Here is an 18,044-nt window from a genome sequence, read left to right on the forward strand (position 1 = left end):
CTCCATCTGTTCCACAACAGATGATCACTTCATGACAACATGGCTCTTCACCCATATCATGGGGTTTTCTTGGCAAGCTCTGACTTTGGTTTGAGTTTGACTTCCTCTAATGAAAGTTGCCCAGAGGGTTTAATGACTGAGTGTAGATTTGAACCCTGGTCTCCAGAGTAACTAGGTTGTGGTGCAGCTGGTTGAGAGTCAGCTGCATTAAAATAACTACTGAATGAAAGGTCATGAGTTCAAAGCCAGCCTGGGTCGGAGTAAGCTCTCAACCATTTGTCTATCTTGCTGTCGACCTTTGTAGCCCAAAAGACAGTTGCACCTGTCAGGTAGGAAATTTAGATACCACTTATGTGGGTAGGCTAATTTAACTAATTTATGATGCCATAAAAATCTCCAGCAGCATGCAAAAGAATGAGGAAGTACTCCATTGGTGTTACAAGTGGACAGTGAAGTGACAGCTCCTCTGGTGGCTGGAATTTAAGCATACCCTTATGGAGCTGGAAAGTTAAATAGTCTCTGTGTGTCTGTATATATATGTTGTGTGTCTATGACAGTGAATGTTTGACATGTATATGTACATTGTGATCTGCCCTGAGTCCTCTGTGGGGTGAGAAGGGCAGAATATAAATAATGTAAATAATAATAATAACAATACTCTAAGATTCAAACTATTGTACCACACTGGCTTCCAAAGAGGAATTACATTGTCATAACTGTGTAGAGTGAAAATGTCCATAAAACATTTGTGCTGGTACGGCTGTACCAGAAGCTCCAACTTTATTTTTCTGTTAAAGTTTGCAGTTATAGGGCAGGCCTCCTGTCCATCTTAATTAAGCTTTGGTTCCTACCCTTGTTCAGGCTTCTGGGAGGGAAAGGAGCCATTTTTTGGGCAGTCTCACACAAGGTAGCTAAGCTATAGGACGTAGACCAGCTCGTTCCGTAGAAAAGCTTCCTTTCTTAAGACCATCCAGGCAAATTGAAGTCCAAGGAAAAAAGGAGCTTCCAGGGAAAAAAGGACCATCCAGGGAAAAAGGAACATCCAGGAAAACTGAAATTTACTGAACTCAGCTGAAATATCTTCAAGCCTCAGCCGGTAAGGTCTGCTCGATACCCAGACACGCTTGGATTCGGTAGTAGCACCGCACCAATGAGGCATAGATAAAAGGCAGCCTGGGAGAGGTTAAAAAGAGTTTTTCCTACAGAAAAGGCTCAGTTGATCAAAGTCAGGTGCCAGTCCATTGAAGACTAGTCTAAGAAAGCCTTGAACTGTTGTTTGAACCATTGAAGATTTGTTGTTTGTTCCATAATAAATACTTTGTGGTATCATTAAAGACTCTAAAGACCATCACTTCACAAAAATCTCTGAGAACCTCTCTTTGAGGTGGCCCTGGCTTCCCGCTGGGCTCAAAGTATACATCCTATGGAAAAGACAGCTATTACAGGCCCAGCACGCGACAGAACAGCATTATTACTCTTACTTGACATTCAGAACTTCAGAAGACCAACTTATGCATTCCCAGTGTCTGTAAAGTATCTCTGAACATAATCTATGATTGGATTGCCCTACAAACTAGAGGAATAAATACTTGTGTACTTGCTGGGACTCGCAAGCATGTCCTGGGTTTAAATGTTTGTCTCCAATGAATTAAGCAAGGAGAGGCTGCATTACAAAGCCCTGCCAATTCCAATTAATGAGCTTTTTTCATAGAGATTTCAGCAGGTGGGTTTAACGGTTCAGCGAGCACTCAGACGGGTTCCTGAAAAGGCTCTTCTCATCTTTATTGAAATCATAACCCTTGCGAAAGCTCCAAAGCATCAGACTATTAAGTTTGGTTAAATGTTAGGATCCTTATTTAATTATGGCTTGCACAATTAGCTTTATCAGCAGAAAGAGGCTGGCCACGCAGGGACTCGGGAAAAGCCATTCTATTTGCTCACATAATTGCATCCAGAGAAAGGCAGGAGACGAGTGGAGGAAACAAGAGGAGACTGACATATCTCCCAGAGAATTCTCAATTTACTTCCCTGCTTTAGGACCGCTGGGAACCCTTGTCTGCGCAGTACAAATAGCCCGTTCTTAATTAAATGTAAGCACACCATAATATTGGGTGAGATTTGCACTTATCTGATCATTGCAGAATTCTCCCTTAATGTGGCCTCACATTATGAAATAAATAGAACTTCGTGAACAAGAGGCGCTCACAATGGCTTCCTTTATCCGCCGAGCCAAGAGAGAGTTGCCTAATGTGCGGAAGACTTGGCAAAAGGTAATCAGATGCAAAATGAGGCAATTCAGCAAATCTATGCGTGCCTCGTTTACCCTCTTATATCTTTTGTACACAAATACATTTTACTTTCCCAAATCCCCAACTTTCACTACTGGCCTTGCTCAAAATGAACTTGAGTTGCCGGATTCCATGCCTCTGTATGTGTCTACGTTTCACATCCAGCATCTGTATCAAAACCTCTGGAAGTTATCTAAGGTGCCAGAATTTCTACCATTAGGTTGAGTACCTTGTATACCTTCCTTGAAATTTAAACAAAACCCAAGAATGAATGTGCTGGTGAATTAATGTGAGAAACACCCACCACTACAACCCTACTTCAAATCTGAGCATTGAACATTCATTAATATTTGGTTTTCACTCCAAAAAAGGATCACCGCCTTGTCGGGGCGCTGGAGCTTGAGCACCTCAATGATGTCATGAGCGAAACCGTGAAGGGCCACCCAAGACGGGATGGTCATGGCAGAGAGGTCAGACCAAGCGTGATCCCTGGGGAAGGCAATGGCAAACCACCCCAGTATCCTTGCCAAGAAAACTAAATGGACCAGTACAACCAGAGATATGTCGGTATGCCATTGGAAGATGGGACTCCCAGGTCGGAAGATGGCCAAAATACTACTGGGGAGGAGCAGAGGATAAGTTCAACTAGCCCCAGATGTGATGACGCAGCTAGCTCAAAGCCGAAAGGAAGGCTAGCGGCCGATGGTACTGGAGGTGAACGACGAATCCGATGCTCTAAAGATCAACACACCATAGGAACCTGGAATGTAAGATCTATGAGCCAGGGCAAATTGGATGTTGTTATTGGTGAGATGTCAAGACTAAAGATAGACATTCTGGGGGTCAGCGAACTGAAATGGACTGGAATGGGCCACTTAACACCAGATGACCACCAGATCTACTACTGCGGACAAGAGGAACATCGAAGAAATGGAGTAGCCTTCATAATTAATAAGCAGATAGGGGATGTATAAAAACCCTGGTTTCCCAAATATTTTGGCAGCCAGGTCCAAACACTGTTCCTGAATAAACTGGAAGATACTCCACTTAGGCAGAAAAAAATGAAACTGCTTCCAAGCCAGGAGGACACCTGGCTTGGAAGCAGCACATGTGGAAAAGATCTTGGAGTCCTTGTGGACAAGTTAAACATGAGCCAACGATGCCATGCGGCAGCAAAAATAAAGCCAATGGGATTTTGGCCTGCATAAATAGGAGTATAGTGGCTAGATCCAGGGAAGTCATGCTCCCCCCTCTTGGTCAGACCACACCTGGAATCACACTGTGTCCCATTGTGGGCACTGGAATTGAAGGGAGATGTTGACAAGCTGGAATGTGTCCAGAGGAGGGAGACTAAAATGGAGCCCTGGAGAACAAGCCCTATGAGGTTTGGAGAACAAGCCCTATGAGGAGCAGCTTAAAGAGCTGGGCATATTTAATAATAATAATAATTAAAAAAACTTTATTTATACCCCACTACCATCTCCCCAAGGGACACGGTGTGGCTTACATGAGGCTGAGCCCATATAACAACAATAATAAAAGCAATAACAAAACATCAATACAAAACAATCAAAATAAATCTGATAAACAAAAAATAATCAATAAACAGTAACAGTAGCTTTCAGAAAAGAAGGCTGAGAGGAGACATGATGGCCATGTATAAATATGTGAAGGGGAGTCATAGGGAGGAGGGAGAAAACTTGTTTTCTGTTGCTCTGGAGAATAGGACACAATGGAACATGACTTCAAACTACAGGAAAGGATATTCCACCTGAACATTAGGAAGAACTTCCTAATTGTGAGAGCTGTTCAGTGGTGGAACTCTCTGCCCCAGAGTGTGGTGGACACTCCTTCTTTGGAGGCTTTTAAACAGAGGCTGGGTGGCCATCTGTCAGGGGTGTGTTGAATGTGATTTTCCTGCTTCTTGGCAGGCGGTTGGACTGGATGGCCTACGAGGTCTCTTCCAATTCTATGATTCTATGGACATAATTTGAATATATGTGCAATACAAGAAGGGGTATCAATAAATTAGAATACAACTGGTGCATTTTTACAAATCATGTCAGTCAAAGTGTGATCAAACTGCTGTAACAGTGTAATCTCTCTTTTGCTAAATTCAATTATTCAGACAACCGAGAGAAAGAGCTTCAATTTCTGCTGTGAGTCTTCTTCTTCCTAAAATCCCTGTCTCTCCAAAGTGAAATGCAAAATGGCACCCTTGAGATCTCTACTTACTTTGTTTGTCAGACACATTGTAGACAGTCACCATTGGAACTCTTGGACCTAGAAAAGAAGAGAAAAAGTAGATTACATTAAAAAATATAACACATTCAAAATTATATCAAGATGTTTACTTCTGATAAGGATTTGATTGTTTGGAAGATTGGTGTAAATAGGGCGTCATCCACAGCATATAAGGATATTTAGCTTCTGTTGAAAATAACAATCACAACAAATAATAATAGCAATAATAAAAGCCACTGCCACCACCACAACCATTAGGTTAGATAGACCGTCAAGCATCCTTGATAGGTATTGTTGAAGGCTTTCATGGATGGAATCACTTTGGGTGTATGGCTATGTTCCAGCAGCATTCTCCTCCAACATTTTGCCTCCATCTGTGGCTGGCATCTTCAGAGGTTCTGTTGACAGTGAGGCAAGTAGAGTGTATATATACACCTGTGGAATGTACTGTATATACTGAAGTATAAGCTGACCCAAATATAAGCTGAGGCACCCAATTTTACCACAAAAAACTGGAAAAACATATTGACGCGAGTATAAGTACCAGGAGCTACTGGTAAATTTCAAAATAAAAATAGATACCAATAAAATTACATTAATTGAGGCATCAGAAGGTTAAATGTTTTTGCATAGTTGCATAACACTGTAATTTAAGATAAGACTGTCCAACTCTGATTAAGCCATTATTCTAACCTTCTCAATGTAAATGTGCTTATGTATCCTTTCAATAATAATAGAGTAAAATAATGAAAATGTAATAACAATAGTAATAGAGTAAAATAATAAATGTAATAATAACAATAATAAATAGAGTAAACTAATAAATAAATATAATAATAATAAACAGAGTAAACTAATAAATGTAATAATAGAGAAAAATAATAAATGTAATAATAACAATAATAAATAGAGTAAACTAATAAATAAATAAATATAATAATAATAAACAGAGTAAACTAATAAATGTAATAATAGAGAAAAATAATAAATGTAACAACAACAACAATAATAATAATAATAATAGCAACAACAGAGTAAAATTAGAAATAACTTTGACTCGAGTATAAGCTGAGGGGGACTTTTTCAGCCTAAAAAAACAGATAAAAGTCAGCCTTAAAACTTGGCTTATACTCAAGTATATACGGTATATTAATTGTGCACATGGTGCTTTAAAAAAAGTAAAAAGGAAATTTGATTGAAATAGGAATGGAGCAGATCAGATTACTGAATTAGCATTTGCTTTGCTGACCAACATATCAAGCATACTGCAACATGGGGGATTTGCAGGAGGGAAAGTGATGAAAGAGTTCAAGCCTTGATTTGGATGTACATCTGTATCCAGTCAGAGTGACACAAACGCACCAGCAGCCTTGCTTTTATCTGAGCAGCTTTGGTGCATCACATTTTCCTACTCACAAATTCAAAACACAGGAAAGAATGTCATCAGAGAAGCTCTTTGATGACTGAAACATTGAATGTGGGGTGTGAAATCTGCTGTCACCAATACGCTTTCATGGTCCTCTCCTTTTCAGGCCACTAGCTGGAGGCACACCAGTGGGAGCTTGCTGTATATGGAAATGTTCTCTGTGCACCAAAATACCTGACGTAACTCCAGATGTGCCTGTGTTGATGTGTTTAACTCAACAAAATAGCCTTTTCTATAATATGGGCATGATCAGGTAGAAGAGAAGAAAGAGGTTAGATAATTGTTATCTTTTCTATAGAAGAGGAGATTTCAGAAAATCACCTCTTTTACAAAACAGAATAAATTTTCCTCCTTTGGATTTAGATGTATTAGAAGATAATTAACGTCTGAAACAGCAGGGAAAAATTTGAGTTGTATTTACATATATTGCAAACACTTATCTCCTTCCCCACTCTCCATTCAAGGTATGGTATACTAAAGAATATAAACACAGGCATAAATAATAACCACACTCCTCCATTAATGTTGGAAATAGAGCACCAACTCCTCTAAGAAGCAACAGGAACCAACATATGTAGGAAGAGATAAACAGAAAGTTAGCCAAGGAGACATGTTTTCCCATCTTGTATTTTTATGTAGTTACTTGTTGAAAGACCATATATAAATGCTCTGACGGACCAGTTCACATTTGGCCTTGGACACTAAACAAGGTTAGGGATCTGGCAAAAAACCCCATATTTTAGATGAACACAATGGAAAATATGGCGTTCAAATCATGGAGCAGAATTGGTTGCATGGCAAGGTGAAAGTGGAGTGTAGGGTGCCATGCTGGATCCACAGGGATGGACTCTTTCCCAGCACTTCTTGTAGCAGAGCGAAGAGTGGCTGAGGATGCCGAGAAGGACAGCTAATAGCTTCAAATCAAGGTTTGTATCAATTGGCTGGATGGATGTGGTGGTCCAAGTGGAATGTCCCAAATGAGATTTCTACTTTGGTTGGGCACCCCAGCACAATGCCGGCTCTGAGTTTCATTCCACCCTCCCACCCTATTGTTGGATTGTTTTGTCATGTATTCTTACATGTCACAAGCTTGTGTGGGGATGGTTGGAGTGTATTGTCGAAGGCTTTCAGGGCTGGAATTACTGGGTTGTTGTAGGTTTTTCGGGCTGTATGGCCATGTTCTCTCCTGATGCAGGCAAAACATCAGGAGAGAATGCTTCTAGAACATAGCCATACAGTCCGAAAAACCTACAACAACCCATAGTTGGAATGAGTTACTATCAGTGTCCATTGGATATTGGTTAGGTTCCAATGGGAAACTGGTGAGGTGTACATGGCATCACCCAGCTGTGGGGCAGACATACTGCACCCCTTGTAACTGCGATACCATGCTGGGCATTTGCAGTTGGACTTCACATGCCATTCCTTAATTCTTGTGTGTGCCAACCCTATCAATAGCTGCAACAATCCAAGTTGTGGCTAAATTATATCCAGTAATCAATCAATCATTCAATCAAGCTGGATATAAAGCAACTACAATTTTGTAGGCACATGCGTATATACAATATATGTCTACTGCATGTATGCTTCTGTTTGGTTTATTTGAGTGGAACCGAACTCACCATTACAAAAGCAAATAATCTCTGAGTAATTACAAAGTAGCATACACAATCGCTGCCAGTCTCCTTGACCAGTCTATGGCAGATAATGTTGGATTAGAAATCCATGCTCACTGGCCATATTGGCTGGGACTAATGGGTTTGGAGTCAAACACCAACTGAAAAACACGTCTCCCCATTCCTTACGGCATAATCTTAAAGCATTCATTTTCCCCAGCTCACCGACTGATGAGCAAGATATTCCATTTCTGTTACACTGGTATTGCATGAGGTTTTAAATTATTAATATTAGCACAGCATATCATATTTTCTTCAATTCAATGCCTGCAGTTGGAATAGGGCCTACAGTTTGGAGTATTATTAAGTGGTGGGAAATCTGCTGTCATCTATACTAATATAAATTCCAGCATTTCCCATGGTCTCAGCTTTCTGTCAATTTAAGAGACTTCTTCTGTCTTTTGCTGAGAAAATATACTATTAACATTTGTTCCATTTTTCACTTCAGACAAGTTCCTCATTTATATGGTACTGATAGTGAGGGATGGCATCTAGACTTCTTTTGCCTGATTAATATGATTCTCATTCTCATTCCCTGTTAATGAGAGACTTCCTTCATTAACAAGCTGATTTTTGTATTCTCTAACTGGGGAAAAGGGCTGCAAATGAAACATAATCCGGAGACTATAGAAAAGTACAACCAGAAATGATTTTTAAATCTTTCTTATAGATATTAACTGAGAGCCATCAGATTTGATTTCCTGTATAAATATTAAATTCAGTATAAGAGAAAGAGGCTGCCTTTCATCTAAATCACCTAGGGGTATTAGGAGAAATGATTATTTTCAGCTTTCCTTGTGTTAAATAAGCAAGGGTCTTGAAACGAACAACAACCTTCCACCACCCACCCTTGCCCAACTTCCAAGGGTGCGTCTACACTATATGAGGGGCAGTCATTAAAGATTTCCCCTGACCCACTTCCTGTGGACTGAGAGCTATGGAACTTGGCACAGTTGTTAGTCCTTCTCTTTAAGTAACTGTAAACACCTTGCTTGTAGAAGTCAATGGGTTGCTCCAATAGCCACCATTTGAAAAATGCTTGCGCTTCAAAAATAACTTCATTATTGGAAAGAGATGGAAGTCCGATGGGTGAATATGGGGGATGCAGTAGAATTTCAAAGCTAGAGGAGCATGCTTCTATTTGAGCAACAGGTAAATTATGAACTGGTGCATTGTCTTGCAGAAGGTGGACACCTTTGGTGAGCATGCCACATTGCCTCTTGGTTTTGATGGCCTCCCACAATTTCCATAGCAGTGAAGCACAGTATGCCCCAGTGATCATGTTACTCTTTGCAAGGAGATCCATCAATACTACTCTGTGCTGGTTCCAAAATACTGTGAGCATGACCTTTCCTGCCCAGATTTGAGCACATGCTTTTTTGGAGGTAGTGAGTCATGATGCTTCCATTGTCTTGACTGGACTTTAGTCTCAGGATCAGGTTAGTCTCAGCATCCTGTATGATCAGTCTGTTGAAAAAGTCCTCCTGGTTTCCATGGCACATCATTGTCAATAGAGCCTGAGAGCATTCAACTCATTCCTGCTTCTGGAAAGGTGTGAGCAGCTGGGATCCAGTAAGTGGATACCTTATGCATGTGAAGATGGTCTTGGGTGATTTTTTTCATGGACCCCACAGTAATCTTGATATTTTGGGCTAAGTGGAGAATAGTTATGTGCCAATTTTCCAAAATGGCAATCTCCACTTGCTAGATGGTGTGTTCATCAATAGCAGAGTGGGGTTGCTCTACAATTGGAGCTGTTTTTACCAAAATCTGACCACATTTGAATTGACGATGCCAGTTCTTGACTATATCATATGATGGGGAATCATCCCCATAAACCTTTTGCATCTCATCAAATGTCTCCTTTGGTGTGCGGCCTTTCAAGTAAAGGAACTTGAGGACTGCTCTGTATTCCACTTGGTCTATTATCAAACCTCACTCCACTTCAGCACCTGCAAAATCAAAACCGTTATCAGCTCTGAATTGTAAATTGGCATGTAACTTATAGAGACATATCATTACATATGTGCAGTTTCAGTATCCTGTGATAAATACAAGTGAGTCAGGGGAAATATTTAATGAACGCCCCTCATAGAATTAATGCTGTGCAGGTACAACTGTACCAGGAGTTCCAATTTTGTTTGCTTTGCATTGAATGTTTGTTGTAGTCCTAAGTTTCAGGGACTCTGCAGATAAGTGGCTTCTTTTGGCTGTAATCATAGGGCAAGCCACCTGTCAATTATAGTTAGGTTCCCTGGTCCCGCCCTCTTTTTGGGGTTTTGGAGGGAATAGGAGCCATTTTGGGTTCAGTCCACACAGAGAAGCCTTTCATGCATGACATAATACCAAGAGCTCCTGTAGAAAGCTTCGTCTTCTACAGCATGGCTGGGGAGATATACAGCCCTACAGCTTGGCTGGGGTTATACAGCCCTACAGCTTCTTTGCTGAGGGACTTCAGCCAGCCATCACCGAAACCTGAACTCCTTTCCCCCTGGAAGTCTACAAAGCTCTGCTTGGTAAGGGTCACTAGCGGAAGCCAGAAGCAGTTGGTTCCGGGTGCAGGGGCTCCACGCCAACAGAGGCAAAGACAGACTGCCCAGATTAGAAGTTAAGGATTTCCCCATTAGTTACAGTTATGAAGATAGTGCCTGTTCCCTGTGGACAAGATTGAGAGAGAGCCAATAGACTGTTAAGAAAGCCTTAAAGTACCTGTTTGTTTTCATTAATAAAGAACTTTGTTGGACCTTTAAGCAATCTAAAGACTCTGTTTTAAGAAAATCCAAAGGCCTTTAATCTGAGGCAGCCCCGGCGTCCCGTTGGGCACATCGAATTTATGTTCTGTCTACAATCTTATGTATAGGCCCAGTGTGCGACAGCACAAATGCATTTTAACAGTCATGGTTCTTAATGAATCAGCACAGCCATGACACTGAACCAACACAATTCTTTTTCAAATTGCCAAGTGCTTTTAGAAAAAGCTGAAATATTCATATCGCATAGCCTTTCTCTTCCTTTCAAAAAGTCCAATGAAAATGATGGCATCAAACAAATCAGTATTCCGCACCATCTTGCAATATTGAGAAAATATCTACTATAGATGTGACAAAACTGTAACGATGCGAAAAGGTGAATGAACGACCGCAGAGTGACAACTGAAGTGATTTCTGCTGGCTTCCACCAGAGTATCTCTTAAGCAGTAATAATGAATGATTTAAAAGGGCAGCTGCAAGTGGCCAGACAGTGGGGAAGCGGGGAGATTTGGAAGCCAGGAGGTTGGAGGAGAATGATAATTGGCAACAGCTGTCTTCCCCGCATCCCTCATCCCAGTGCACGGCGTCCAGGATCTCTTTATTTGCTAAGCCATGAATTATTTATCTCTTAATGCATGCAAGTTCATACATGGAGGCCATATTATCATACTAATAAACAAAGGCACCGGGAGCGTCTCAGAGCTGCCGGCTTTAATTAAAAGATCTGTCCCATCCATGGAGCACTCAGAGTCAATACCAGGCACAGATGTTCGTGGCATTTGCTGGCAGTCTTAGATAGGAAACAAAAGGGGACTGAGACCGCTTTTGAAAACCTAAGATGTTTTGTGTCCCCTGACCTTAAAGTCAACTATAGGTCTTGGTTGTTGTAGGTTTTTCCGGGCTATATGGCCATGTTCTAGAGGCATTTTCTCCTGATGTTTCGCCTGCATCTATGGCAAGCATCCTCAGAGGTAGTGAGGTCTGTTGGAACTAGGAAAATGGGTTTATATATCTGTGGAATGACCAGGTTGGGACAAAGGACTTTTGTCTGCTGGAGCTAGGTGTGAATGTTTCAACTGACCACCTTGATTAGCATATAATGGTTTGGAAGTGCCTGGGGGGAATCTTTTGTTGAGAGTGATTTTATGTGCCTGATTGTTTACTCTCTGTTGTTTACTCTCTGTTACTCTCTGTTGTAATTTTTGAGTTTTTTAATATTGGTAGCCAGATTTTGTTCATTTTCATGGTTTCTTCCTTTCTGTTGAAATTGCCCACATGCTTGTGGATTTCAATGGCTTCTCTGTGTAGTCTGACATGGTGGTTGTGAGAGTGGTCCAGCACTTCTGTGTTCTCAAAGAATATACTGTGTCCAGGTTGGTTCATCAAGTGCTCTGCTATGGCTGATTTCTCTGGTTGAAGTAGTCTGCAGTGCCTTTCATGTTCTTTGATTCGTGTTTGGACAATGCTGCTGCGTTTGGTGGTCTCTATGTAGACTTGTCCACAGCTGCATGGTACACGGTAGACTCCTGCAGAGGTGAGAGAATCCCTCTTGTCCTTTGCTGAATGTAGCATTTGATAGGATTTTCTTGGTGGGTCTGTAGGTGGTTTGTATGTTGTGTTTCCTCATCAGTTTCCCTATGCGGTCAGTGGTTCCCTTGATGTATGGCAGGAACACTTTTCCTCTGGGTGGATCTTCATCTTTACTCTCGTGGCTTGTTCTTGGTCTTGCAGCTCTTTTGATGTCTTGAGGTGGAATATCCATTGGCCTGTAGAGCCCAGTTTAGGTGGTTCAGTTCATCTTGGAGGAAGTGGGGTTCGCAGATTCTTCTTGCATAGTTCTTCTTTCACAGGTATGTATTGCTAGAGAAAACTACCCTAAAATATATAGCAGAGCAACCAAAAACAATCAGGATATAAAAGTTGAGCATCGGCTTACTAGCGAGCAAAGCGTGAAGTGCCGTGTGATGTGGCTGTAAAGAATTAAGAGCTTAGGAGGCAAACACGCAGAGTCCAATCTTAAAAAAAATCACAAAATGTTTATTTATAATAATAAGAAATAACTGCATTTCTTAATAGTTAAGAACTGGGTCTGAGCTTCTCTAACACCCATCTCTTCTAGGGTTTCAAGAGAGGGAAAAACTCAATCACTTGTGCGTCTCCTGACACACAAGCAGAGAGAGATCTCAAAGCACACAGCACATACTCTCCATACTAAAGTGTAAGAAGGCAGAAGATTCAAATCTTGCAGTAGAAAGGTATCCGTTTTAAACAACCAATAAGAATAAGAGAAGAAAGAGAGAAGAAGAACTGGATATATTCCCAACTGTCATACAGGAGGCATGGGGGAAGGAGAACCCTTAGTCTTAGTCATCCTCAAACTGTGTCCCTCCAGCTGTTTAGGCCCCCAACTCCCAGAAACCCTAACAAACTTGTTCAATGATCAGGAATTCTGGGAGTTGAAGGTCCAAATAGCTGGAGGGCCACAGTTTGAGTCTGCCTGGTCTATACTAAACTAACTAATTGTTCCTTGTTGAGGACTTGAGACTTGGGCAGTGTGGGGTTGAATTCCAACATGTATGGTGCTTGAAGTAAAAGGATTTTCATCAAGGAAAACAAGCCCTATGAGGAACGGCTTAAGGAGCTGGGCATGTTTAGCCACAAGCCAGCATACATCTAGGGAAGTCATGCTACCCCTCTATTCCGCTTTGGTTAGACCACACCTGGAATATTGTGTCCAATTCTGGGCACCACAATTCAAGAGAGACATTGACAAGTTGGAATGTGTCCAGAGGAGGGCGACTAAAATGATCAAGGGTCTGGAGAACAAGCCCTATGAGGAGCGGCTTAAGGAGCTGGGCATGTTTAGCCTGAAGAAGAGTAGGCTGAGAGAAGATATGATAGCCATGTATAAATATGTGAGAGGAAGTCAAAGGGAGGAGGGAGCAAGCTTGTTTTCTGCTTCCCTGGAGACTAGGACGCAGAACAATGGCTTCGAACTACAAGAAAGGAGATTTCATCTGAACATGAGGAAGAACTTCCTGACTGTGAGAGCCGTTCAGCAGTGGAACTCTCTGCCCCGGAGTGTGGTGGAGGCTCCTTCTTTGGAAGCTTTTAAACAGAGGCTGGATGGCCATCTGTCAGGGGTGATTTGAATGCAATATTCCTGCTTCTTGGCAGGGGGTTGGACTGGATGGCCCATGAGGTCTCTTTCAACTCTTTGATTCTATGATTCTAAGGTTTAAGAAGTCAAGGCAAGGCAGCATACATTCTCTCAGGCATCATGTTCTGAGAGCAGCTTGCATTCTGGGAGGTTTCAGTATGGATGGAAAAATATTTTAAGAGATACGAAATGCGTTTTTCTTTTGAGGATGATGGAATCCTGATAAAAGGAATTCTGTACCGATAGGTTGGAAGGGGCCTCATAGACCATCTAGTCCAATGAAGTGCTGCTGTCTTAAAGTGCATTCATCTCAGGCATGGACCAACTTTGGCCCTCCGGGTGTTTTGGACTTCAACTCCCACAATTCCTAACAGCCTCCGGCCCTTTTCTTTTCCCCTTTAGCTGCTGTCGAAATTGCTGGACCACTCTAACAATCACCATGGCAGATACACAGAGAAGGCATTGAAATCCACAAGCATTTCAATTTCAATAAAGGAGGAAACTATGAAAATGAACAAAATCTGGCTACCAGTATTAAAAACAACCCTCTAAAATCATGGTAGTAAATTAAGAGCAACACTAAAAAAACCTAAAAAAAAATTGGAATTCCAGACAGAAAACAATCAGGCCAGCTAACACCTCCCAACAAAGGATTCCCTCAGACAGGGAGCAGTCAGGCTTTAAAGCTGCAAGGCTATTCAAGGTGGCCAATTGCAACATTCATACTTGCCTCAAACAGACAAGAGTTCTTTCTCCCACCCTGGACATTATTCCACAGATATATAAAGCTCATTTGCCTAGTTTCCAACAGACCTCACAACCTCTGAGAATGCCTGCCATAGATGTGAGGTTTTTCTTTTTTTGTCGTGTGAGGAGAAACCGCTCCTGTTGTGAGAGAATTGGCCGTCTGCAAGGATGTTGCCCAGGGGACGCCTGGATGATTTTTGATGTTTTATCATCCTTATGGGAGGCTTCTCTCATGTCCCCGCATGAGGGAGCTCATTCACGTCTCCCCGGATTCGAACCTGCGACCTGTCGGTCTTCAGTCCTGCCAGCACAGGGCTTTAACCCACTGCGCCACCGGGTGAGTGAAACGTCAGGAGAGAATGCTTCTGGAACATGGCCATACAGCCCAGAAAACTCATAGCAACCAAGAAAGGAAGTTATCTCCATATCTACAGATCATATAAACAATCCTCTGATCATGACAGGGGAGGAAGACCCCAATGCTTTTCAGATCTTCTTCACACTAAGCATATGTAATCTATCATACAGCACTGGATCTTGTTTTTCCTCTTTGAGTGGGTTCTCTCTCCCCCCCCCCCCCAATAAATCTTTAATATTCTTGTAGTTTTTGTGGCAAGTTACTGAATTCAGGAAAAAATCACCCTAATATTGAGTCCAGCTGGCACAGGAGGCAAAAGACCCAGCTCTTCTTAAAGCTTTAAATCTTGAGGGATGGGAACATCTGCAGTTAAACACTCTAGAATAATGAGTTCAGCCAAGGTCTTTCGTCAAGCGGGATGTCAACAGGGTCCCTTCCTCCCGATCTCAGTGTCTGTTGTGCCAACTTCAGGGGACCATAGGGACTCCATTGGTATGATCATTTACTGATTCTGAAGAGTACCACAACAGTGACCACTTTTCAAGGCAGTACTCATTCCCTGAGATTCCTCCTCATTGCTCTGGGAGCCTGAGCACATCTTGAAATTCACAGTAAAGTCCTGCTTTGCATGAGTTCGACAACTAAAAATTCCTTCATAGACAACTTGATTTGCAACTGTATTTATACTCTTTTCAGGTATATATTTGAAGCTGCTCTTATGCTAGAAAGTCTGAACGCTATTCTTTTGTGTTGTCAAAGGATTTAATGGCTGGAATCACTGGGTTGTTGTGAATTTTCCAGGATGTATGGCCATGTTCCAGAAGCATTCTCTCCTGACGTTTCACCCACATCTATGGCAGGGATCCTCAGAGGCTGTGAGGTCTGTTGGAAACTAGGCAAATGGGGTTTATATATCTGTGAAATGTCCAAAGAAAGAACTGTTGTCTGCTGGAGGCAGGTGTGAATGCTACAATTTGCCACCTTGTTTAACACTGAATGGCCTTGCAGCTTCAAGTTTTGTCTGCTTCCTGCCTGGGGGAAATCCTTTCCTAGGAGGTGTTAGCTGGCCCTGATTGTTTCATGCCTGGAATCTCTGTTTTCTGTGTGTTGCTCTTTATTTACTTTCCTGATTTTGTTCATTTCCATGGTTTTCTCCTTTCTGTTCAAATGGTTCACATGCTTGTGGGTTTCAATGGCTTATCTGTGTAGTCTGACATAGTGGTGGTTAGAATGGTCCAGCATTTCTGTTTTCTCAAATAATATGCGGTGTCCAGTTTGGTTCATCAAGTGTATCAGTAGAGAATGTTCCTGGAACATGGCCATACAGCCTGGAAAACTTACAACAACCCATCTATTCCTTTGTTTTTTTCTGCTTCATACAATTGGAGAGGAGCCTCCGGTAGCACAGCGGGTTAAACTGCTGTGCTGCTGAACTTGCTGACCAAAAGGTCACCAGTTCAAATTTGGGGAGTGCTGTTAGCCCTAGCTTCTGCCAACTTAGTAGTTTGAAAACATGTAAATGTGAATAGATCAACAGGTATCTCTTTGGTGGGAAGGTAACAGCACTCCATGCAGTCATGCCAGGCACATGACCTTGGAGGCGTCTATGGACAGTGCCAGCTCTTTGCCTTGAAACTGATATGAGCACCACCTCCCAGAGTTGGATTTGATTAGACTTAATGCCAAAGGAAACCTTCACATTTACTTCACAATTGGAGAACAATATAATACACTCTTCGCCCCAATATGAATTGCTTGGCTTAACACCTGTATTGCGATGCTGCCACATTTCCCATAATTCCTCCACAAATATTTACATGTATGATAAGCAAACAGGATGGCTCTTCCATAGAATCATCCATTTAAACCTTTGTGCCATCTGAATGTCAATGGCGTTGTAAATTGGAAGCCACCACTTGCTTTTCCCTATTTCCCATTTTTTCCTTTCTCCCCTTATTTTTTACATGTTGATATAAAATTAAGTATCTATTTATATTAAATTAACGATACTTCACACTACAATGAAATATTTTATAACATACTAATGGCTGGTCTATTCAGAGGAAGCAGTAACGTAATGCCGACATCCACATGAGTGACAATCCAAATTAATCACAGTTGGCTTTAATAAGTACCGTTATGTTGTCAAAGGGTGACAGAACAGATGTTCTTTTTAAAAAATTAAGTGAGCTAGTTAACATCCTATATTCATCTGGAAGAACTGCAGTTTAGACAGACTTTCTGCAGAAGACTTCCAATCTGTTCGGTATTCGACTCAGTAGGGCTTGGATAAACGTTCCTTTTTTCCCCTTGAGGTCCTGACGCAAGAACTATCAGCATTCATCCAATGGCTTAACATGAAAACTACCACTATGGCTATCTCCCAAACAAGAGTTTTAATGTAATGCTCAGAAAGAAGATGGATTCTGAAATGGAGCCAGATGTGCAGGAATTATTTTGGACACAGGAGCTTCGAAGTTGCCTGATTGTTGCAGCAACTATATATTGTTTTTGACATTTGAACTTAAATATGATTGTATCAGTGTAGCACTCTCCCTCTTGATATGCTCTGTGCTGTTGCAATAGCTACAAATTGAGGATAAGAAGAGTTTTTCAATATCTGAGCAAGGTCAACAGGACCGGATTAAAAGGCAAACCCAGTGTCAGGTATTGTTGGGGTTCAGCCTGTGTGTGAACCTGTACCTGACTCTCTGATTGTATTTCCTGATGTCAATGAAGTTGTCAATGATTCTGAGGTCAATGTAGAAGATGACGGCTTGTGTAGTGAAAATCCTGCTGCTTTGGAAAGCAAAAGTCCAAATTCCCATGAGAATGATTCAGAGCCAAGCAGTGAACTTTCACTCCCTTTTAGCTCTTCAGATAATCTGACACTTGGTCCCTCTAACAAGGATAGACGGGGCAGATTTGGCAAAGCAGAGGCAAAGCGCAGAGTTTATGGAGGTCAGCTAGATTAAGAGAAATGCAAACACAGCCTTCAGGCACGTCACGAAATAGATTTCTATGCTTTAAAAATGCTTGGCCTGGATGTCCATCATTTCAGATTCATGTGCAGACTCTTGCAGTTCTTCTGCTGCCAGTGGCTTTGTTCCAAGGAGTTTTTCTGGTGCTTCAAGTACGGTTAATGGATTGTTAACAGGTTCCAGGATTTAGCAGTGTTACTGTGGGTTTTTGATCTTGTTCATTTCTTGTTGCTGAGTTTTGCTGTAGCTTTTTACCTTGCATATTTTCCTCTATTTTTGTACTCATCTTTCATCAATAAAAAGGATTGTTTTTCCTGAAGTCAAGTGTGGTGGATTGTTGTCTTAGAGTCCAGTTTCTTGCTCTGGGTTGCAACAGGTATCACCATGGGCATTTTGTAGGACTTGGTTTAACAT

At 41.6% G+C, this 18,044-nt stretch overlaps 1 protein-coding gene across 6 annotated transcripts in view; it reads right to left on the reverse strand.

Annotated features, from left to right (window-relative positions):
* DPP6 (dipeptidyl peptidase like 6) overlaps positions 1-18,044 on the reverse strand; it is a 692,619-nt gene that overhangs the window by 27,412 nt on the left and 647,163 nt on the right. For all 6 annotated transcript variants that reach the window (XM_060782596.2, XM_067470371.1, XM_060782595.2 and 3 more), the window contains exon 17: positions 4,524-4,571. In XM_060782596.2, coding sequence (XP_060638579.1) covers positions 4,524-4,571 — 48 coding nt within the window. The remainder of the gene's footprint in view (positions 1-4,523; positions 4,572-18,044) is intronic.

This window comes from Anolis sagrei, chromosome 6, assembly GCF_037176765.1.
Source record: "Anolis sagrei isolate rAnoSag1 chromosome 6, rAnoSag1.mat, whole genome shotgun sequence".
Taxonomy (NCBI): Eukaryota; Metazoa; Chordata; class Lepidosauria; order Squamata; family Dactyloidae; genus Anolis; species Anolis sagrei.